The sequence below is a fragment of the Apteryx mantelli genome, chromosome 2 (genome assembly GCF_036417845.1).
Source record: "Apteryx mantelli isolate bAptMan1 chromosome 2, bAptMan1.hap1, whole genome shotgun sequence".
Lineage (NCBI taxonomy): Eukaryota > Metazoa > Chordata > Aves > Apterygiformes > Apterygidae > Apteryx > Apteryx mantelli.
In genome coordinates this window covers 113,999,377-114,023,956 of record NC_089979.1, presented here as the reverse complement: position 1 = coordinate 114,023,956, position 24,580 = coordinate 113,999,377, and the positions used below count along the sequence as shown (strand labels likewise).

The 24,580-nt window shown below is 42.8% G+C and overlaps 1 protein-coding gene across 2 annotated transcripts in view; it reads right to left on the bottom strand.

Moving 5' to 3' along the window:
• AOAH (acyloxyacyl hydrolase) overlaps window positions 1–23,040 on the bottom strand; it is an 84,794-nt gene extending 61,754 nt beyond the window's left edge. For both annotated transcript variants that reach the window (XM_013948143.2, XM_013948142.2), the window contains exons 1-5: window positions 22,947–23,040; window positions 22,354–22,508; window positions 6,796–6,891; window positions 2,740–2,800; window positions 1,511–1,610 (exon numbers count right to left, since the gene is read on the bottom strand). In XM_013948143.2, the coding sequence (XP_013803597.2) occupies window positions 1,511–1,610; window positions 2,740–2,800; window positions 6,796–6,891; window positions 22,354–22,507 (411 nt within the window). In that variant the 5' untranslated portion in view covers window position 22,508; window positions 22,947–23,040. The remainder of the gene's footprint in view (window positions 1–1,510; window positions 1,611–2,739; window positions 2,801–6,795; window positions 6,892–22,353; window positions 22,509–22,946) is intronic.
• Between the last annotated feature and the right edge of the window lie 1,540 nt (window positions 23,041–24,580).

The following is a 24,580-nucleotide window of genomic DNA, read 5'->3' as shown; positions in this document are numbered from 1 at the left end:
CTGGGCATCCTGCTCCTGGGGAAGCCTATGGGCCTTTGCTCTACTCTCTCTTCCACCTGTAGGACTCCTAAATAAAAAAGAGACATCCTGCCCCTCTGACAGGGCCTCTGCTGCTGCTACAAGGAAGGTCTCTGAAGTGTCAGGGAGGAAAAATCATGCGATGAGCAGGGCAGAATGTGACAGACTAGTGAATGTTTGTGTGACAAGTAAAGACCTGGCGATCATTAAAGGAAGGCTTGCAATAGGGTAGCTCTGACGTACCTTGGGGAAGGGTGGATGGATCTATAAACTAATCTACCGGTTTGGACACAGAATTTCTGAAGGACCCCTGTGTTGAAATTTTGGCACCACCCTGGTAGTCAAGTCAGTGTGGGCTCTTGCTGTCGACTGAACCCCTTTTCTCTCACCCAGCCTGGTTGCACACCCATTTAGCTCTATATTGGCAGGGGAGAGAGTGTTGTAGTCATGTGGGGGACACACCTGCTGCAAAATAAATATTACTGTCATTCTTGGAAGTCATTTCTTTCTCTAGGTCTTCATATCTGGAGAACTAAATCCATCTTGGATATGAATCAAAGCTTATTGAAGCCAATAAAAAGGGTCTGATTGATTTCAATGGATGTTGGATGAGGCCTTGTATAAAACATTTTATGGAAACCTTTAGAACTCAAAGGTGACTTAATCTATATGCAAGAGAAAGATTTTCAAAAATAGGTGCTTAAATGAATAACTCAGTTTTTGAAACTGCCAAACAACCACTTTGTCACAGGTTTCAGTGCGAACCAGGCTGCATAATGACTGAAAAATCAAACCATTTCTATTTAAACACCTATGCTCTGACGTAAGCGCGAGAGTATCAAACAGCTCTGACATGCAATCAAGTTACCACAGCATAGTAAGTCACTGTACATCCTAAGAGCTGTGGTAGCTGCACATGTAAATACTTCCAGCCTGTGGCAAAAGGTTATGCAAGTTAGCTTAAACCTCTTTCATTGAGGACTATGCTAAATCAAACAACCTTGCATTTGCAGAGGGTAACTAGGGCCTACACAGGCTGTCATAGCAAATAAGGCAATGAGAGGATAACTTGTTATGTCATGGTAATGTGGTAGCATACATGAACTTCAGCTGAATACCTGTTTTGGACTTCCTGTACTGCTTTGACAATAAAATCCAGCAAAAATGAGCTTTTTTTCTACTATTCTTCTCTGACCCAGACTACTCTTCTCAGACCCAGGCACAAGAGAATTTGTCCCTGTAATTCCCCCTCTTTGATAACCATGTTGTTGAGACTCCACACAGCAGGATCATATGTAGCCATGGAAGCAAATAAAATGTGCTATGTAGCTTTCATTCAAACAGACATTACTGAAAGCATCTGCACCTGAAATGTCAAAAATTTCTTCCCACACAAAGCATGTACACTGGAAGCCTCTCTGTGCTGTACAGCTCTAGTTTAAAAGACCTTCCACAGCTTTGCAGCTTTGAAAAACATCTAGAAGTAACTCACCTTAGGAGGAGGGTAGAGATGACAAAGTGGTTGTCCAGTATCCTGTTTACACAGCTTCAAGGAATGGCACACCACATCGGCATTCATTTCCCTGTCTATGCTGAAGGAAACGGTGTGAAAACAAAGACTGTTAAGTTCTTCTGGGTGCTTGAAGGTACAAGCTATTTCCATGGGAAGGTAGATCTCCACAGTGCTATATAACAGCCTCGGCTCACTTCACTGTGGCCTGTAATCTCTGCTCAGTGTAGTGTTGGGTCCTAATGATTTTCTGCCATGGCATCCTACTCAGCATTTAAAATTGGATCCCAGGATGATGAAAAAGCACTGTGCTTTATAGGCAGCACCCGAGTCAAATACATTATGACTGTTCTGTTTTTTAATCAATCATACGTATGACAAAGATTTAAAGGTTAAAGTTAATGCATATGCAATTTGGCACATATGAATGCTCAGTCATTAACTCAAGAAAATAACCAGAAATCCTTCAAAGATCCTTAACCTTTAATCACTAGACACAAGTGCTATGATTGTTTCTTTCTTTTGGGGACACACCTCTGGGCTACTCAAGAATTAAATTAAAATGTTTGATTATAGTACTTCTTAGTCCTGTAAGCACTTTGAGGTCCCTTGGCTAGATTTAAAAATAAATAAAAAAAACCAAACCTTAGGGAGGAAGAAGGTCTAGCAAAAAACTCTGTTAATTAAACTAGGAACTTTCAAAGAAAAATAAAATGACCTACATCTTATTTTTTAAATTGTTTACATTACTTAGTGGGCCTTCCCCAAGAGTGTGTATGAGCGAAGTCAGGGCTGAGAGCATGTAGGGGCTGACAATTAGAAAGTTGGATTAAAGATAAAAGGCAAAGCAAGAGACAAATACTACAACCCTGCGACTCTGTCGAACCTGTCGTACACACATAAGGTTATTCAAATTCCTCCCTCAGGCAAATGAGTTGAATTTCAAAAGGTAATTACACCAGGTAGGCCTGATCTGAGATTCAAATGCACCACAAAAATGGTTACCAGTGGCAGCCTGTATTTATTCACTCGGGAACAGCTATGTGGGGTCTTTCATCCCAAGTGCCAAATCTGGACTCACTCTCAAACATCTCTGCTTTAATAACAGTGTGATTTTTAAGAATGAAAACCCTGCACTTCAATCTGACAATACATCCATAGGTGTAAAGAACAAGCGAACCAAAGACTTGAGACGATACAGGAAGACTTACAGTTCGGCTAGGTGTGGTCCATAAAGTTCAGCAAGTAGGTAACAGAAACCTTGGAGATCTTCTAGAAAACATACATTTTTAAAATAACTCAGCACAGTGGAACTGGTACTTTCCTACTTCCACCACCCACTTCAGGATAAGGGAAGAGAGGTAGAACAAAACTGTTCAAAAGGGAGCACTCTAAATTCAGCAAAACGTGGTTTTAAACTGCAGCATGACTTTTTTATCTTGCTATTTCTTTCCTAACAGTTTCTAATTGGCTAGTTGCTCTGTTCAAGTTCTACAAAATCATTCTGCTTGAAAAATTTTCATCCTTCAAAAAAATGCAACTGTGACACAAAACATTAATTCTGATTGAAGTCTCAGTAGCAAGAGGGTCTGTATGTTAGGAGTGTAGAAATGAAAAAGGTTTGATTCAAACATGTACTCTATTTGATTCAGATGCTGGCCAGGAGATAGCATGTTGGAGATTTATTTAAGGTACTGTTTGTTATAAAAAAGGTCCTCACACCATTTTATAACTCCTGAGCAAAGACACTTTTGGAGGGGATATGTGTGTTTGAATGCAGATGCAGGATGATAGTAGGACTGATCTGATAGTTCCTATGAAAGAAAAATTATTATTTCTTGGCCTGAATGGACAAAAGCAGGGGCAAGTTAGTTAACCATGCAAGTATTATACAAAGGAAAGGAGGTGTCAGGCCTTGTTTCAGCAATAGTGTTGTCATTAAAAGCTATGAAGAGGCAGATTCACAAACATGCAGCAATGACAAAGTACGGCAAACTTGCAGCTCCTGAAATTCCAGAGAGATGTCGTTTTCCCTTGCCCCTCCACTACCCAAACAGGTAACTATCTGTGTTTGGGAAAGAAAATATAGAATATATTCATATTTCCTGAAAAAAACCCTTAGAAATCCCCAAAGCACCCAATTTACTCCAATTTTAGACTGTGGAACATTGGGTGTGACCCACCATCAGGCTGGAGACGCCCCAGGCTGGGGATCTAGCTGCTTTCCCTGCCAGGGCCGCGGTCACACCAGTCGGCGGTCTGCACCTCGGGGAGGAGAACTGGGCCCTGAAGGGTGCAGCAGAGGAAGAAAAAGTAATGTCCCCAGCACCCTCCTTGTGATACTGTGTTGCAGCTGCTGTAACTACTACAGCTGATTTTCCTTATCCCATACCAGATAATTTTATTTCAATCAAGTTGTTAGTCTCGTTTCTTTGCCTCCTTTGACAAATAATTCCTCTCTACTGGCTCTTTTAGAAGCAATCTGCAAGTTAAAAATTGGTCTCCTGACTAGAATTGGATTTTATTCTTGCTCACCTAAAGCGAAACACATCGCAGGCATCAATAACTCTGCATTTGATATCATCACTGATTAAAACACCCTGGGACGAGGCTTGCTGGCAGGGTGGCTGGCTCCCTCTACGCACCCACAGGAGCAGGGGGCTGGCTTCCCCATCCGCTCCCCAGTGCATCACAGGGGAGAGTCTCCTTAAAGGCTTCCCAAGCCACCTGGTTTCCATAATGTTTCTGGCCCTGGAGGAGCCATCTGGCTGCCTTAACCCATAGTGGGAGCTGCGAGGAGGGGAGGGTTTGGCTGGCCGTCAACTGCAGGGAGCTGATGCCGGGGGTCTGCTGGTGAGGCTGATTTCTTGGCACAGATTTCCTTGTGAGCATAGGAAGCTCAACATGCAATTATCCAATAGGATAACAAAAGGGAGAGTGAAGGGAGTTAAAAGGAATAGCAATAACATAAAATTATTGTTGGGCAAATAGAGTCCTTCTGGAAGATACATACGCCATTCAGGCTTTGGCTTCCAGTAAAACAGACCTAAGACATGGGTACTGCTTGCAGGTCTTGCTCTCCAAGCCAGACTGTATTTGTGGGTTCACAAACCTCTTACTCCACTGAACACACACAAAAATAGGATATTAAGGGAAGAAAGCTCTGTTAGGATGAAGCTGTGTAAGTCAGAAGAGGGGGGGAAGACAGAGAGAAAATTATGAATAATTTGGAGTGTTCAGGGACAAGAGAAGAGCTTGAATCATAAAAGCTGGAAAATTTAGAAAAAAACCTGGAGGCGCTTGGCCAGAAATGCGTATAGTTGCTTTTGCCCAACTTCAGGTTGTGTAAAACTCCTAACTGCCCTGTTCTTATTGTGATAAAAACCCTGCAGATTTTCCTCTGTAGCTTTGCAGTCCTAGAAACACTGCCCATTTACCTGGACCTGACATCTGTGTCTGCTCAAGAGGCTCCTTCACTCATGGTGTGACTGCTCTTACTTCTCACTGGAGTACGAGCCATGTTGCTTTGATCACATGCATGACAAATATTTCCATGTAAATAAGGATGATTGTGTTTTCTGCACAGCCTAAGGGATTCGGTGGGATTGATGGGTACTGAATTTGTCTCTTTTTCTCTAAATGTTTTTGCTCTTGAACAGCATCTAGCTTCACTGAAGGACTGATCTGCCCCTTTGTTGCAAGAAAATTATATAGGCCCATAAAAAGACCAAGTTCTTGTTCCTGTTTGGTCCTAGGAAAAGCCTCATTGCCATCAATTTGCTGCTGTTATTCTTGCAAGCAATTGTAGGCATGTGTATAATAATGAAATTATTCACTCAGCTGAAATGGCATGGCCTGCTTTAATAGGTTTTCTCCTAATAAGTCTAAAACTACTGTTTCAAGTAGCAAGAGGCAGCTGTTGATTCATATTTCACAGTTGACCGCCTGGGAGAGGATAAGTTGGGTTAGGTTGTAGCTGCTGCACAATCCACAGGATTTTTCTCTCATTTCAAGTTCAGGGTCAATTTTTTCTCTTGTCTGTATCCATGCATCTCATGGAAGGTAACTGGATTATACAGATTTAACTGAAGGGATAATAGGATTTTATGTGTAAAGAATGGCAGCTGAACAGAAATATCTTGACATGTCAGCTGAACAAGGTTCACTGAGTGAAGCGTGAATGTAGACCTAACAACTCACACTTTAAAGAAAAAAAATCTTATTTTAATAGCAGGATAAGGGCTTCTAATTGCAACTTCATAGTTATGTGCCTGTAATTTAAAACACTGGGGATATGACTTATGAAATAGAAATCAGATAAGCATCATTCTATCAATGAATGAATTCTAGCAATTACCTCTGTGCCCATCCTGTATCAGGAAATAATGTGTTAGAAAGGAGAAAATTAATATTCTACATACATCTTCTATGAAACTAAAGACTACAGAGCAAGATGGTTTCTCAGAGATACAATTCATGAAATCCTATATAAATGACTTTTTAATGCAGAATCCTAAGCCATCTTTTTGCATTCATAAAGTTAAAAAGACATCATGAAAATGAGATCTAGTCACTTGAATAGTTACAGGATTCATCTATGAAGCAAGTTATTCTGTTATTCCAACCGTTCTCTATTTAGAGATGAACTTTTAGACAGCCAAGTGCCTTTGGGCTGCTAAAATAAGGGAGAGAATAAGGGGAATCCATATATGTTCATATACAATAGGTATCACTTTTGAAATTTGTATCATTGGTTACATTTCAATAGTTTCCCTGTGCAGACCAAATGGTTCACATCTTACACCTGTCAACCTCAGCTAGTTGTTGTGATTTTACAATAGTGGCTTCCTATACCTGAAAACATTCTCATCTTCACAGTAGCTGTAAAGACCCATATCAGTGAGAAAGAGAACTGCTTGGACATACAGTGACCCTGGCTATTTTTAAGCTGCTTACAAAGACACAAATAAAGTGGAGAAAAAATGTGTGTGGGAAGGTGCGTGTGTGTATGTTGGTGCACACATGCATATGGACTTAATGCAACTCCTACTACTGCAACTTTGGGATGAAACCCCAGCTCCACTGAAGTCAAGTGAGTCATGCCACTGGCTTCCCTGCTGATAACACCTTGCTGTCTTTCAGCTACATTAATTTTAGATGCTGCATGAGAAGCAGATAAAGCCTTTTCAGACTCAGGTGCGAGTTTTTAATTACCAGAGAAATACAGCAGTACCAACATAGCATATGGCATATTATTTGACACTTACCAGGTATGTAGTTGCACAGTCTCTCCAAGGCTGCCTTTACTGTACTGTTGTGCCACTGTGCAAGCTGTTCAACTACAGAGACCACAAGCACACAGCCTTCAAGCAAACAAACAAATAAGAAGAGTGAATACGGTTATCTTCATCATGTGATGAAGCACCCTGAGCCATAAAAGAATTTCGGGTGTCGCTGGGCATTTCATTTCTTGAGGTGCTCCATGGCAGATGAGTGTACAGGAGAAAAAAATATCTGTGAGGTTCTGCCTTTACTCAAAAATCGTGACTTATCCAACCAAAGACAGGATGCCAATGGTAGAGGAATGTGCAGAACCGCCTGGTTTTTATAGCACTGAACATGAGCACTGACCACTGCGGCCACTGTGGCATTGTTTCTTCATGAATTTTCTTCTGAAATCCAGTGGTGGGTGGCATGTGTGGGGCTTCTGGGCCCAGCCACACATTTTCTAAAGCCAAAACGTCTCCTAAATTCACTCTGCTCTCCTTCTGTGGTTGGGCATAGGACATTTTCCATGACCTGTCATTTCTCATGGCTAATCTTGGCGTGAGCATGGGTAAAGGCTGATCACCCCTTGGACTAGATGGGGCTGACAGCAAACAGCCTGCACAAGGAAGTAGAGCATTTCTTGAGATGTGCAGTGCTTTTTCTGATACTTTTGGGATGAAATAGGTTCAATGTCACCCCCACAGAGCAATCATCCAAAATCCACATGATGACCATAAGCCTGTCATTTCAAGAAGATTTTAAATCTCTGTAAGCCAGCACTGCACTCTCTCTAACACTCTCTGCAGTGGCTCCACCATTTTATAAAGAAGGTATGTTTGGTGATGCAAAGTCTGACCAAAACAGTCAGATCTGGCAGCCTTTCCTGAGAGTAACAAAGGTGGGTATCCCTGGTGGCAATAAAACAGTCCAGGTGCCAGGGAGCCAGAAGGCCTATTTCCAGCAGCCTGAGTAAAGATTTCCCTTTTTCTTCCATGTAGCTGAACCCTGTTTCCTCCCTACCACAAGAAGTCTCAGATCTCAGCATTTGCTCTGACGCAGCCTACAAATGGCAATGAGCTGCAACATTTAGATATGGATGTAGATCCATCTTTTTCCAAAGCTCAGGCACATTAATGTTTAGGTTTTTAGACTGGCACAACTCTTCAGAGAGCGTTTTTAAATTCCTTCCAGGTACGCCTGCCTATGTGCTATTAAATCAAAGTGATGTTTATCAACATAAATAACTTTGATGTTCCTATGGATCAAGTAGAAAATCAGAAAGGAGGTGATACAGTTGGAACTTGTTATAGGACTTGCAATACCCTTGAATCTTCTATTACCTGTTCTACCTCAAATAAAGTAATCCAGTGGAAATAGTGAATTGCCACTCTTTTTGCAGGGATAAAAGCCCACTTCTCATGTTTCTGAAATAAAACCCTCACTCAAAGTACTCTGCAGAATGATGTTTAAAGCACACTATGAGCCATTACCTCTAGCCAGCCTAAGAGAACAGAAGAGTAAATGAAGACAGATGCAATTGAGAAAAAAAAATGAAAAAAGTTATTCTTCCTTCCCTCTATCCCCTCTCCCCCAGCAAAACCAAAAAAAGGCCACATGCCAGCCCAAACAATTAACACTTAATTTAAACACAATAGCTCTCAAAGCAAAAAAATATCTGGAACAATAAAGACCAAAAATAAAACCAAAGGTGACATCCAAACTAGAGGATAAAGCACGCTCAGGGCACCTGCTGGACCAAATGGCCCAGGATCATCTGTTTCCTATTTAATTGCCAGCATGAGCCTTAGCAGCCCTGTGCCAAACTCGCCCCAGGCAATGCTTGTGTTTGTGCAGGGACCGGTCCCCAAGCACATTTGGATGCGGCCACCCAGTCTGGGGGGTGGGGGGTGGAGGATGCAACAGACTTCAGCCACTTGGGTCCGAGCCATGCCATGCACTCGGCCTCAGAGAGAGAAAAGCCAGACTGAACTGACTTGGTGCTGACACAGTGGTGCACATCCTTGAAATATGCTTGAAAAACACCTAAAGGGGACTGCCTCTCTCTATACTTATAAGGCTGTATTATTAACATATGTGAGCAATGTACAAACGCAAACAGGATTACTCTTTCCCTGCTTTTTTCCTATGGCTGCTTTACCCATGGGGATGGAGGCTCAGAAAAATTAAGTGACACAGAAATGCAGATTTCTTGAAGGCCAAAATGATGTCTTAACCACCAAACCACATATTCTTTCCATATCTCCTTTTCTTCTCTTACCAAGGTCAAGCCTTTCCCTGAAGGCCTTGCTGTCTAGAAGACAGAGAGATGAGAAGTGGAATGACAGGAAGGAGCTAGGCCTTTGATATTTTCTAAAAGAAATAGCTTTGATTGTTTTACCTTTCATAGTTTTGTGCCAGTTTTGTTCCCTCACAGGAACATAAGGAAGCTATGAAGTAGGATGTGGCGGTTCTTCGCAGACCTTGGTTCAGGAGTCCACGAGGTGTTAAGTTGAGAAGAGAAAGAAACACAGGCAATGCTGAGGTTAACAGCTTTAACCGAGCTTAAGTGGGGGGAGGAGCTGGGCTGGCAGACAGACACCGAAAAGTAGCCTGAAGCAGACCTGAAAGCAGGGGGGTCGTGGTAGTGAAGGTGCCAGGAGAGCGGCTTAAAGCATGTGGTGGCCTGACCACACTGCCAAATCTCAAGCCCAGACACAAAGCAAGGGAAGAAGTCTTGCTCCTGCCTCCAGCACCTCCTTGCCCTCTGCGGGATGGAGGCACTGCTGTGATGAAGCTTGCAAACCACTGCCGAGCACTGCGCTCTCAATGCAGCCTACGTTTGCGTCATGAGTCCCACAGCGCTTGTGGTCGAGCAGAAACAGGAGGCCGTGTTTCCTGTGTCAGAGCAGGCCCACTCTAGCCTTTGCTGTTGCAATGAGCAAACATTAAACTCTGCAATTTCTGTTTTCAATTATAGTAACCTGGGTGCAAAAACGTTAATCCAGGGCATCCTCTCTGCAGCGCTGTAAGGAGAGATTTTAATTCAGGGTAAAGGTCAGCCTGATAAAAAAAAAAAAAAACCAAGTCAGCCCTCCCACTTGCACCAGGAGAGACTGGCTCCCAATAAGGACACAAGCCTTGCCCAGCAGATGAAGAGGGAAAAGAGCCTCTCTCTAGCTTGAGTGCTCAGCATCACTGAATCTCAATACAATGGTTTTAAACTTAGAGGTATTCATCCTAAAGGCGGGCTCAGCAGCCTGCTTAATGTTTTGTCTCAGGGTGGGGTGCAAAGAGTTCCCTATCTCTCTTACTCAGCCATTGTCTCATTGACTCTCTTTTTCACTATCACAAAAGGGTCTTATCTCTTCTGTTAAAATCAGTGTAGAAAAAGGGGATTGTGGACAAACAGTCTCTGAACCACAGGCTGAATGACATTACAGGCCGAGCACGCAGGATCCAAAAAGTTGGGCTGAGGATAGAAATAGCCAGGGTACTTCATTTTTCTTTGGAACACAAAAAGACATTTTCTGCTGAAAATGTAAGTGAATTTCTTTCTCATGTTTGTCCAAGTTCTACAAAGGAAAAAAGATGGCTATTTTTAGTTCGGTTCTGTCAAATAGAAACAGAATTCTTAATCAAAAACAATCATTCAGGTAACCCTACTCACAGAACAGTCTCCTGGCAATTAAATGGAAATTTTTCCTGTTGATTAAGTCAGTTAGACACTTTTGTGTCTATCGAACCAGGCCTACAGGGAGGTTTGCTTCACACGAGAATTAACGGAGTCATCGCTGAGTTTGTCAAGTACTTAATGCAGTACCTTGGGCTAATAGACACCATATGAATATAAATAATAATAATAACAGCCTGACTACTTGGGAAAATCCACTGAGTTGAACTTCAAAGTGTTTGCTCACATAAACTAGTCTTTACTGTCCTGTAGAGGATGCTTCTGATCACGCTATTATGCCTCTGTCTGGGGCAGGGCAGACCACACCTGGATTATTCAAATGCTTCCCCTAAATGTACTTACTCCAGGCAACATTTTACACCTCACAGGACAAGCAGATAAAGAAAAACTTGCCCTATGTCAAAGGACTAAATCCTGCTGTTCCAGTTAGAGATGTCCTAAGCCGCAGGCAACACAGCTGAAGCCTCCCTATCTGAATTTGGAGAGTCTTTGTACCTTGCAGGGGGGAAAATGCTCTCCAGGAACGTAATGTCCTTCTGCCATGCAGGAGCTATTTGTGTCGCCTGGCTGAGCTGTTTTCTTTGCTCTCTGTACCTGGGTTTTTATCAGGTGTCCTTGGTCTACCTCGCTTTATTCCTTACGATCTCTGACACTTCTCGTTGCCCCACCATAGCCCGTACCCGGAGAAATCCTAGTTTATGTTTACAGCGACTCTGCTGGCTTCAAAGTCTTTAATTTAGACTCACGTCCTCGGGAGCAGATTTTGGCCTGGAGACTGTAAATTACTCAAGAGAAGGATTGAACCTTGGGAGGGCAAAGGAGGAATATGAAAAAGGCTCACTGTAGTCCTGTGAGGCAAATCCACCTAGGTTCCCAGGTTTTTGGATAAAAATAGGCTCCCGTCAGTAAATAATTCAGATTTATCCCCTAGAAAATCCTAGTTCTTGTGTTTGACTATAGGTGAAGTCTCAGGAGGTGTCTATAAACTGAAGTTAACTCCAAATAGTCTCACTACCAGTACAAACCTACTGTATTTATAATCTTATATATCATCTCTCTCCAGATTTAGTGGCAGAAAGAGAGTTCACTGTTGGCTACAGCACAAAAAGTCACTACATACTAACAAAATCAAGAAGAAATAAGCACAAAAAACCCTCACTGCACACTAAACAGGTAAATCATCAGGAAAACTAACAAGTTATCCTAGATTTTAATGGCTCTTAATTCTGTTGGCTAAAAATGGAAAATAATTAGTTAGCTGAAAAGGGCAGAGGGAAATCAGCTGTCTTTGACTGTGGAAATCTCGTTGCTTTAATTACTTATAATGCTGTGTGTGAGAATATAAGCTTTTCAATACTCCAGGATCGGTAGAAAAGCACTTCCAGAACTGGGCAGTCATTAACAACTATCGGTTGCTTTTAATTTAATAGAAATTTAGATGTGATTTATTTCTCATAGTGAGTTGGGCACATATAAGGCAATGTAGATGGGCTTCATTATTAAAGGTTTGAAAAAGCTCTACATTTTTTGCAGTTGTGTATGATTTTCTTTATAAACAAGATTGAAGAAATTGACTCCACTGCGGCGTTTTGATAATAGGTTTCAATGCCTTGACAGGCTGAAGGATGTTTTCTGTGGAAGAAATTATAATGCCTACCAGCCATCAGAAACTAGACTCTGGTATTAATAAAATGCCTGTCTCTTTTAGAGATAGTTTGTCCCATCTGCTATTAATTTCTGAAGAGATAAGAGAAAACCATAACCATTTTGCTCAGCAGCAGTAATCTGAAAACTCACATGTCAGGAAGTACTTCTCCCCATGTATTTGAAAATAGTGTTTAATAATAAAATGACATTTCCAATAGGCTTGGAAAAAAATGATACCCCAGTAATAAAATCAGAGCTAGAGAGATTCATTTCTTAGCCATGAAGCCTCTGGCAGTCTGAGCAGACTATTTAACTTAATCCACTCCTGCTGCACACGTTTGAAAGAATCTATAATTAGAATTATACCTACGGATGTCAAGAAGTGTCTAGATACTGAGAGCTGCCTCTCTAAGCTTCAGATTTGTAGATGTATTTTTCTGAGTAAAACTTTGTTAAATGTGATTTCTGGCACCTGCTGCATCATCCTTTGCCATCTTTTGCTCACGCTCTTGGGCGTGGGAGACCTTTCTCACCCCTCCAGCCATATCACTGTTCCCCAGCTAAAAATTGCACTGAGCCCATGACCTCCTTTGCTGGAGGATCTTCCCTGCCTGTGCTGAGGCACTGCTCGGCACACGCTGGGGGTAAAACAGCTTCCCCAGGAGCTGTCCCTCGCTGCCGGGGCAGCTGCTCCTCCCAGCTCTGCGCTGAGGACTGCAGTTTTGCTCAGGTAGCTGCAGGCTTGGGAGCAAAACGTCCTGAGAAGAGAAAGTGATGCTGCCTCTGTCCCTCCCCTTTGCCATCCCTGTCTGCAAATGGCCACAGCTCTGCAGAGCTCGCCGGATAGGGACTACGCGACAGAGAGGCAGCAGCAGCAGCAGCAGATCTGGTGACCGCTGGTTTTGCTCACAGGAAAGGGCGGACTTTGCCTCCTGCACCAGGAAGAAGTAGCTAATCTCATTTATTAATCATGCAGAGTTTCAGACAAGGAAAGGTAATTAAAGTCTGACAAAAAAATCAGATCTGGGTACAAGGCCATTTCTGCCTCTAATATCTGCCTGCAGAAGCATGACCCTTGTAAAAATGAATCCATTTATCACATTCCTGTTTTTATATAGAAGATGAAGGTTTTCCCAAAACACAGCCTTTGCTTCTTCCATTTCAGACAATTATTTCAAGTCACAGGCTCCTGTACATCTCTTAAAATAGCACATAGAGATGAGGAGTCTCTAGAGCCAATCTACAAAGCATGCCAGACCATATTGTGACTCCTAGTGCAGATGCTGTTGTTCTGGAGTAAAAATGCCTCCTTTCAACTTATCTAACCCAGTGTCAGTTCAATCTGGAACAAGATATTCTTGTTTGAAATAAGAGCATTCATATGGGGAGGTAGTAAGAAATAAGCAGTTCTGTTTTAAGTTCCTATCCTCTCTTAATGTGAATTAACTTTCCTGTGTAGGCAAATTCTTAATCCTTCAGCTAGTTAGTCTTTATATGCAATTGTGAATGCATGGTTTCAACTGGGACAAAACATCCAGAGTTGCTATCCTTAATCTAATGTACTTCATGATTAATGTAATGCTTGTTCAAGTATCAGAAAACTCCATTACAAAAAAGAGCATAAGGTTATAGAAGAAAATCAGGGAACAGTATTAAGAATAAGGTCTTGGCTATTTCTCTTAAGGACAATGACTATGGTGTATAGTTAAAGGGTTATCTAACAGTTACTGCATTTTGTAACTCAAATATGTTAGGCTATCCTGAAACCAAAAATAGTGAAGGATCTTGTGATTGATGTCAATAGAGATATTAGCCTCAGTTAAATTCTGCATTAGAAAACTGGGGCCTTGGACTTTGGTCTGTCTGAAAACTGTAGATAACTTCATCACTCCATCTGCAAACCGTAATGAGATCCTTGAAAGGTGCAGGAATATTTTATATTCTTGTTCTACAAGAGTTGATCACTTCTGCCTGTTCACCCTCTTTGACTAACACACACCATGGAAAGTAAGACCTTGGGGGGAAAAGTGTGCATTTTTCTCCTCTTATGATTCCAGCTCATGCATTCTTCAATGGATTTACACCAGCCTTCCTCCTCTGCAGACACCTTGCCTGCCAAAAATATAAGGCAAGCCATGCTGGTCCATCTATTCCAGTATGTCCACCTATACTCTGACACTTGCTCTTGGACTCAAAGAAATGTGTGAACTATCATTCCTTATTTTCTATGCCTTTCATGGTTTTATAGACCACTCTCATAACCCACCACAGTCATCTCGTTTCCCTGCTGAAGACTCATTTCATTGATGCTCATACAGATGCCACTTAATACAAAGGTATTAAGTCATTCTTTAGTCATCCTTGTTGTCTTCCCCTAACCCTCTTCCACTTCTACCATTTTCTCTTCTGAGATGGGGAACAAAATGGCACATGGGTATTCCTTGCGCAGACCACAGATATGCAATGTTACAGCATAGGGATGTTTTCTTTTTCACTCTAGATTACTTTCCTAATACTTCCTAATATCCATTTTGCCTTTTTTGATTGCTTCTGAGGACTGAGCTGGTTCTTTCAAAGAACTATTATAACCCCAAGATTTCACTACACCATGGTAATATTCAACTCAAAGGCCATAACTGTATATGTGAAATTGGGACTATTATTTTCCCATGTGTATCCACAGGACTTGTTGCTTTGAAAGTTAATTTAGAAAGGAATCTGATTGTAAAAGTTTTTGGTTTTTTTTAACTCAGACTTTGTTTTCCATTCCATTTACATTAAGTGTTAATGTATTTCATAGAGATACTGTTGTGACTGAATACAATTGTAGGTATCCATATTCAAATATGTTGGCACACCTTTTCGCCCTAAATTTGCCCATGCCCCAAAGTCATAAATATCTTGGAAATGCTAAATGGTACAGTATTACCAATCCAGTTACAGTGTATAAAACTGCATATAGTGTACCGGGTAAAAATATTTTTGAAATACTAGTATCGATCTAGCAGTACTTAAAGTGCACTGAAGCATGGTAACAAAAACAGCAAACCCTGTGAATACCTTTTATCACTTTTTTTTTGCTCACCCCTCTGCAGTGCATGCAATAGCAGGGAGACACTTCAGACCCCTAATTTCAAAGAGCTCCATTCATTCATTATTTTTTCCTTAAGACACCCTGTGAGGATTCTGATGGAGATATGCTGGTACAGAACATGCAGTTACCATCTAGTGGAAGACTCTGGTATCCATACCTACCAGCCAAATATATCCCTGGCATTGCCTACATTACACTTTAAAGAGCCTTATTTAACAAAATTTATAAACCCTAGGCATTTCCAATGGTAATGCTTTTTTGCATTAATTAATAGAAAAATTGTGTGCATGTGCCATTAACATATTTTTCTTTTCCAGATCAGGAAAGGGTATTAAAAGCTTACTGGAGCCTGAATGGTGGCCGGGGAACTCCTGTTATTTCTTGACATTGGGACTGTTCCCTTGTCCAATGCAAAAGAGTAAGCTTTGGATAATTTCATCCTTATCCCAAAGAGAAACCATTTTAAGATTCTGAATGCATAAAAATTGTTTCAGATGTACAGTTCCTAAAATCATTAGAAATGATTGCCTTGAATATATGCAGCTTTTTTTACTAAAGATTTGTATAGGGATAACATATGAAAATGAGTGGGAGGTACACACGCTATGGGAGTCAGCAACCAATCAGAAAATCAGTACTAAATAAATTATCAAAAAAAAAGTTATACTACAGGCATGTATCAGGTGTAAACCTTACAAGACTGCCCCAGTCTACATATGCATATATAAATATACATGAATCTGCATATACATACACATACATACAGGTATGCATGTACGCTGAGCATAACTTTTTATTGTGGTCAATAGACATATTTGCATTTTGTAGCCATAACCTTTCAGTAAGACTTGGGGTGATTTTTACCATTTGTTGCTGAAAAGTACAAATCCCTAAAGAAAATATTTGCAGGTCAACAGTTGCTTTAGTATCCCCGTCGCACTACTCACATGCGTGTGTTTTCTCAGTCTATAGTATAATGATAGGAAAAATGCTACAGTCACATTTGGTATGTATTACTGATCATCAGGCCAAATTTTGCTGCTGTTTCCACTGTGTCAATTGAGCAATGTCAGGGAAGTGAGCAGGGGTGGTGCAGCCTGACAATGGTGCAGCTGCAATCAAAGTCAATCCCAGACTTTTGGAATGAAATAGCTCATGGTACCACATTGATATTGGTCATGGCCTTTTTACAGGACTCATTGAACTATAAATTATATGTTCTGTCACAGGGCCTCCCTAGACAATATGTGCACCGCCAGTTTGTCTGAGCATAATTATTAAAAGCCTCTAACTCCATTTGGCACGTTGCATTGTGTTAAGTTATTGGGAACTCCAAACACCACTGGTGCTGCTCCACACAACATTTTTCATCCCTGCATTCACGCACAGCTAGACAGAGGCAAACTGTTTAGGACATTGACTATTAAACAAAGCAGCACAGGTAGAAGTTAGCATTTTATACTGCTGCAAAGCTTCGAAGCATCCATTCTTTAATGTAATCAGCATTGAAAATATGTTTCAATAAGCTGCTTCTAGGAATATTAGGAATTATATTCTCATGGGTGAATGGAAGAGGTGACCCACAAAGGTTGCTGAGAACGGCATTATATCAGGCACTAAGATGGTGAAATTTCCTTCTCCGGCTGCTGATCCGCAGCATCTTAGCTAGCTAGCAAAGAAGATGGAAAGCGCTGCTGTCCGTGTGTATTGAGCGCTCCCTGACTAATAGCCTCATTCTGAAAAGGGCAGCCAAAGTTAATCAGCAAAAGGAGCAGGGCAGCCTGGTGCTGGGGAGAAAATAAACAAACTCTACTATTTGCAAATGATCCTTGCAGTCACAGCACAGAACCGCAGAAAACTGGCCTGGAAGAAGTCATCTTACACAAGCCTCTACTCTAGCAGCTAATCAATGATATCTAGACCATTCTCAAGAGAGGCAATAGACATAGACCTGTTAAGACCTCTAATGACAGAGCTTTTACAGTCTTTGCAGGAACTGATGAAGCACTTACCTACCTTTACTATTAGAAAATCTTCCTCCTAACCTGCATGTCCCTACTGGTATTTATTTCCATTATTTCTTGCTGTATCTGTTATGAACCTGGAGAATAGATTACCCCTTTAATGTTTTTGATGACAGCTGTCACGTTTTTTCTCCAGTTTTTCTTCTCTAGACTAATTATCTCCAATTTATTCAATCATTTTTATAGCTTATGTTTGTTTTTCTCTGAAACCCACAGTCACTCCACATCTTTCTTGACGCACAGCCCCAAAAACGAACACAGAAATTCCTCTGAGGCTTTATCAAGGCTGACAAAAGTAGCAGATTCCTTCGCATGTCTTGCGAGCTAGCTTCTGTTCACACCTCCTGGTGCAAGCAGTGTGTGCCTTTCTCATGACGGCATACCCTCATAGCTCCACTATAACCTCCAATCTCCTTCCCTGGGGACGCTACCTAGCCAGCCGTTCCTCCTCCTCTCTGCGTGCAATGGACTATTTCTGCTGAAGTGCCTTCAACATACACAGATTGAAGTGATTTTTTTTTTCTTTTAGGCAGCTGCTCCAGTTTTCAAGATTGTTTTGAAGCTAATCCCGTCCTCCATTGTACTTGCAAATGGTTTCAGCTTTATATGAGCTGCTAATTTAATAGCAGACTGTTTTGTCATCCAGGTTAATGAAAAGATAGAAGGGTACTATGTTGAAAATGGAGGTCAAAGACAGACCTCATTTTGTACATCCTTCCATTTGGGGAGTGAGCCATTGGTAATTACTCTCGGAGTAAGGCCGTCCACCATTTTTTTCCTGCCCTGTAGAAGCTTAATTAATGTCATAGGTCTCTCAGCCATTAGATTAGTGCCAACAGCCTTACTGAAGCCAAGCTATAACATCTACTGCTGCTTCTGTGTCTACTCTGTCATAGAAGGAAGTCAGGTTAGACTGACACTGTTTCTCCTGGATAAACCAAATTAGTCTTTTACTCATATTTGCTTTTGAAAGGTGCTTTGAGAAAGTCTGATTAACTATTGCAGGATTTTTCCAGGAACTGATGTTTAACTGGCTGATCTACAATTCCTCAAATTCCCTTTCTTCACCCTTTTGAAGAGAGGTGAATGCAGTGACTCCTTCCTGTCTTTCACTGCCTCCCCCATTTTCTAGGGGTTCTCCAGGGTAGCCTCTGCCAGCTGGGAGGTTGCTTCAGCCACATCTAAATGAAGCTGTCTTTGCTAGAGAGCAGGATGATATGCAAGGACCCTTTACAGGACTCTGTTGTAATTGAGGGGGGGAATAAAACATTTGTAAATGGTTCAGTAATAGTAGAATATAATCTTAGATATGATGAAATAATATTAACACTGTTATTCCATCCTTGGGTACATTAACATTTTTCTTGCCCTGTGAAGTGGGCAGTTTTTTCCTCATTTAACAGATGGGGAAACAAAGACCTGAGTATTTAAAGGGTTCATACTCAATATTTGAGAGAAAAATACCCAGGATCCTGTTCTCAGGATTTTCCCATTGAATTTATCAGGTTGCTCCTAGCAAAAGGATTTTTAGGTCTTGTCCTGAGTTTATCCCTCAAGCCATGCTGCCAGTTAGTATCAAAACTAGAAACTAAAACCAGCCTAGCATCCAGCTTCCAAACTGGTGAACAGAGCAAAAAGTCACAGTCTTTATGCAAGGAGAAACAGCTTCATAGGTACTTGTATATATTGGGCAGCTCACTAAAGCCCTTGTATCTACCGCAAGGAAAAAGCAGCAGAAGATACCACATCCAAAGCCTATGAGGGCCCTGAGGGAGGGCTCAAGCTGATTTCACAGGCCGCAGAAGGCAGTCAGTCTCCCAGGGTGAGGAAGCAGCCAACAACTTTCAGGGATGGAAAACTTTGCTGCCAGAAAGAAACTGTCAGATGTTGGGAAAATTTTTCTAATGATAGGGACAAAGAAAGATGATGCGGAAGGTCCATTATCAGGAACATTTAAGAACAGGCTGGAAATGGTTAGGAACAGCTTAGGTGTACTTAATCTGATCTTGTAGCCAGGAGGATTATCATCAAGTCCCTACACTTTCTTTTCCATAATTCAGTTCTAAAAGGCAGCAACGTTAAATCCCTTTTTAGGTGGGAACACTTTCCAGATGTGAAAGTAGCTTTGTTTTCATACTAAGTCAACTAAGAAAAGACTTTCTCTGAATGAAGAACACAAATTTTTCAGGAAAATTCAGCAAAAGTGAAGTGATTTTTTTTCTGTAATTACTGGGGTTGATTAAAAATGTTCTGTCTAAAAGTTTTTTAGCACAATTAAGTTTGCCATAAGAAGTGACCTTCCTTAAAAAAAAAGAAAAGCAATCTGAAAGCAGAAATGTTCTAGCCAACCCCCGCTAAAAGTAGTTTAAATTGGATAGCCAGCTGTGGTTCCTCACTGGAAGCATACCCTCATTTCCTCTAGCCCCATTCCTTATTTGTATATGGACTCCTAGCCAAAATACATTTCCCAGGACATGCTATGGCTGGGGAGTCCCCTGAAGCATCCAGCTCTTCCACCTGTAAGACCAGACTATACTGCGGAAGATGCTGTCTAAGAGGGAAACAGAAGGAAGCAATCAAGTTATGCATATTCAGCTGGGGTACCAGAGCAGCATTTCACTTTCCTCTTGCATCAGTTCTACATATTTCTTCAAGAAGTGTGACACTTTCAGGGGAAAGATTTGATGAAAAAAAAATTCTTGGTTTTCCTACTGAAAGAGCATCCATTTTCTGGCTGACATTGGCTATTAACGTAATAACAGTCTCCATCATGCAGGTTATACACACACAAGGAGTGATCAGAAATGATATTCAATGTGCAGCCATCCCACTTCCCTCAAAAAACCCGAGGCAAATAGCTTCAAAACATTAGGCACCTGACAAAACACTTAACTTGCTTGAGAAAGTCCATTCCTTCAAGAAAATCTCCTATACGTTTTGCAATAGACATTTCTCACTAGGGAAGTAATGGTAAAAATGCTGCCTCGGTCTATATTGCCAAAAAGACATAGAGGAATGGTTCTTCCTCAGTGCCTTCCCAAACAGAAAACTGAGCTAACAGGATCTGTGATCAAGCTGTTGAAAGGAAATCACACTCTCTCTCCTGAAGAAGAAACTGATTGCAAGGGAATTTCTGCTTTTCCGAGGGCTCACTTTCTGGCAGCCGAAACAGCGGTGCGAATTCCTGCCGCTGCCCCTGCTCCCCACCGCTGCGAAGGCAGCCGTCGGCTCCTCGGTGCTCCCCCTCTTTTATTCATGAAAAGGGACAAGCACAGATGGCTTGTCAGTGTTCGCAAAAACAAGTCGAGAGAGCAGCTAATAGGTGAAATCACAGATGCTGCCGCCTGGGCTAGCCAAGGGCTGTGCGTGCGCGGAGGCACCAGCCCTCCCTGGTCGGCCCCTGCACTCATGCATCTTTAATGATCTGCACGGCTCGTTTCTAGCCTGCAGTTTGCCGAGGTGTTGACTGTCTGTTCTGGTGGCGAGGCAAGCTCACGCAGATGCTGTCAGCACCACGATGAGCTTATGCTGAAGGGGCCCTTTGGAGCAAGCAGCTGGGATAGGAGGCAGGTTTTTCGACTCTCTTCAAAAATCGGATAAACGCGCTGGGGGACGCGCGGGAAGCTCGGCCACGGGGCCGGCACTGGCTCCCTTTCCTCTGCGCGGGAAGGCAAATGCCATTTGTCTTGTGCAAGGCAACGTTTTAAGGCCCCGTGCAGTCACTCGAGGAATTTAGAGCCTTGCTGGGGTAACAGGTGCACGTTAAATAGCCCCAAAGGGCAGACAACACTTGCATTGAAAATTTAAAGACCGCCCATGTGAAAACCTGACAGGTGAGCACACTCGTCCCCTTTCCCGCGTCGTTAAAAATGTAGCTGAGCAAGGATGCTGTCATTAAAGAGCACTGTTTGCCTTCCGCGCTTACAGCTGCTCCCGCAGTCCCGGCGCTGCCGCCAGCTCGAGCGAGGTGAGCCCCTGACAGCCATTTCGCTCTTTCATCGCTCACTTTCGGTTTCAGGCTCATGGCTGAGCCCTGGCAGGGGCTGCGCGAGTGTCACGGCAGCTTCGCTTGCAGCTCACCCTGCCTCGGCAGCGCTGCTCACTGCAGGAGCGCTTTGGCTGGTTTGGAAGAGTTGCAAAAACCTGTTTTTTGTCAGAATGGTTATTTCTAATTGTGTTCCCTGAGCCACGATAAGAATAATTTTAGGCTGAAAGGAAATATTTCCTTCTGAAGCATGGAGAACTATGGCAGGATTTGTGTTTGCAGCACAAAAATGCCTTGAAAAGCTAACAGAAGACAAAAATGAAATGTTTGATAATGTCAATATTCAAAATTTAAATGATGCATATTTTATACATTTATATACATTAAAAATCTAAGCTACCACACCTCTCTAGGCATATGGAGTGTCACCCCAACAGCATTGCTGGTGCAGCGATGCCCACAGTTCATGCTGGCATTGGTGTCACCAGTTGTGCTTTGGGACTAACGTAGCCATAAGTGTGGAGGCTGCGCCACGTGCTCAGCTGTGCGTGCCCTGGTGATCAGCACAGCCCTGGTGCCTACGCGGAAGGGCTTGCCGAAACGTGAGCTCACCCCACTTCCCTCGGGCTTCCCCGCGTGGGAAGAGGCGCATGTGCAGGGGCGCATGCACATGAGAGAGCAAGCCAAAGGGAGGAACCTTCTTAAGGAAATGAAATAACCAAGGAGACCTAGGTGAGGCTATGGGAAACCTTACTTTCCTGCAATTGAACTCAACGCATCATGAACCGTAACAAATATTAGGAACCAGTAACACCTTGTTTTCAGTTCCCAGACCTCCAAATATTAAAGCCACTGCTTCAGGCACCGTTTCCTGCAGAGCAAAAACATGAACTTTGGGAAGCAGCCAGTGAAAAAACAAAATCATAAAATCACTCCAGACCCCATACTCGCCTTGCAAAATCTTCAGTGATTATTTCACCAAAGACTACGCGTGTTTTGCAGTCCAGCTGTTGAAATTGATAAAGGAGTGATTTATGATGTGCATAGCAATGCTCCACTCACCAGTGTAGTAACAAGCCAACTAGTTCAGCAAGCAAACATAACCTGAATACATACCGACGCACGTGTGTCCTTTGTACATCCCAGAGAAGAGCGAAGGGGCCGATGGGTAGTTTCCACTGGCAAGAGGGGAGGGAGAGGCAGCCATCAGCAGAAGTGGGAGCCAGAGGATGCAGAATAAATTAAGAAGCATCTGTCTAGAACCTCTCATCCTAAGGAAGGAAAGAAAAAAAATCAGAGGGGGAGAGTACACATGGACTCTTATTCCCTTAAAGCTCAGAGAACATCCTGCATCCTTGTGTTATTAGCAGCTTGAGGAGAAAGGATGCACATACTCATATATAATTATATACTCATACGTACTTATATGCTCATATATACTTATATATAATGCAGGGACAGCTTCTCACCCGGACCCACACGTCTGCCCCTCTCCCCAGATGCGAGAAGGATCTTGCAGTCTCGGAGGCTTTCCTGGGTCCCTGCTGCCAGCACCCCCTCAGCCCCCTCTCGGACACCACTCAGGGACGGTCCCGCAGCCTCCCACGCCCACCCAGCGGGTCTCTCACGCACCCGGGGCCGGGATGCCCGGCAGCCATGGGCCGCTCGCGCTGCCCCACTTGTGGTCACCCCTGCTGCCTCTTCCCAACCTGCTGGCTGGAAGGACCAGGAGGCTCGCGTGAACGGCTCTGCCTCTGCGCTCCCGTGTCTCTTGTGTTAGCAGCAGATGACTAACGACCTTAAACCACAGTCCTGGCCGGAGCCACTCAGCATTAGTAAGGCAAGACACTCCCCTGAACAACTAGTGTTGCAAAAAAAAAAAAAAAAAGAAAAGAAGAAAACAACCCACAAACCCTTCCCCTCCTCCCTTTGTTCCTCTGCCCTCCTCCACTTGAGAGTATGGCAGAAAAAAGAAAAGAAAAGAAACCCTCAGGCTGCTTCTCTAAGATTTTAGACTAGGCTGTCCATTTGGAAAGGATGGGCATAGAAATTAAAAGAAAAACACCCCTGGTGCTGGTGACTCACGTGCATTCAGCCAGCGGCTGGGGCTTTGGCTCTCTGCCTGTGCACTTTGCAAGCATGGCTGGAGGAGGAGGGGGCCCAGGGGAGCCAAACCACTGTGCTCCCATGCCACTGTTTTACCACAACTTCAGTTCTGCCAAAGTTGAATCGGTGGGACGGAGACGCAGCTGCCGGCGTTAACGGCAGCAACAGGAGAAAAGTAAGCGGCTGGTTCGGGACGTGGCTTGGGCACCCTGACTCTCCCCCACTTTGTGAGCGTTTGCTTGCATTCCCCAGCTGTCTGTCAGGTTGGAAAAATCCCGATCCTTTCCTGCTTTGACAGTCACAATGACTAAAGGTTTTCATCTTTCTTTTTTTTTATCCTCCCAAATAAGGCTAAAATCGTCTTCCCCCTGCCTGAAGTCAAGACAGATAGTAAAACATTTTTAAAATGACATCACTTCAGAGGTGGAACATGTCCAAGTAGTTAAATCAAGGAAACCGTAGATGAGAGAAAGGGCGCCTATAAAGGTACGACAGAGGCACGAGGCGCTGGAGTGCTTGAGCTACAGCCCAGCTCTGCCTCTGAGTTTCTGTGCAACCCTGGGTAAGTCTCTCACCCCCGCAGTGGGCCACGGACGCTCATCTGTCCACTCCCCTCTGCCCAGCTCTTGCAGACAGGGCTGGTGTTGTGCCAGGGGTTACTAAAGTGCACTGAGGAGTCTGTCTCATTTGGCATCTCTACATGCTTCCTGGGGGGAAAACAAAGGAGAATCACAAATAGTGTTATGAAGGGGAATATACATAATATAAATCAGCAGATCCTGAGCTTTAAGATGAGTGATTCCCTGCCAAATCTTCGGACACTCCTGCAGACCAATATGACCACACAGAGATCATGTCAGCTTTAGTATTCAATGTGTTTTTTGCAAACCACTTCTAAAGGCTTATCCTTTGTGGGAACCTATCATACGACATTTTCAAAGACAGTCACTGAAGTTTGCCCTAACTTTGGAAAATAGAATTTGCCTTGTGACAACCACAGTGTAATCCAGTGGCTCTGAAAAAAAGACTGTTAAAAACTTCAGCATGAATGCAAATCACTGTGTATTTCCATTCTCTAAACCAAATGTATGTTTTTCCTATTCTAGAACAAAAAATAAATTAAACCCAAAATAGAGGCAATAGCTGGTGCCTGACCTGATCCTACTTATCATTCTTCTTGTAGCTAGCAACATTCAAAGTGAATGGTTCCCTTTTTTATAGCAGATAAACAAAAATC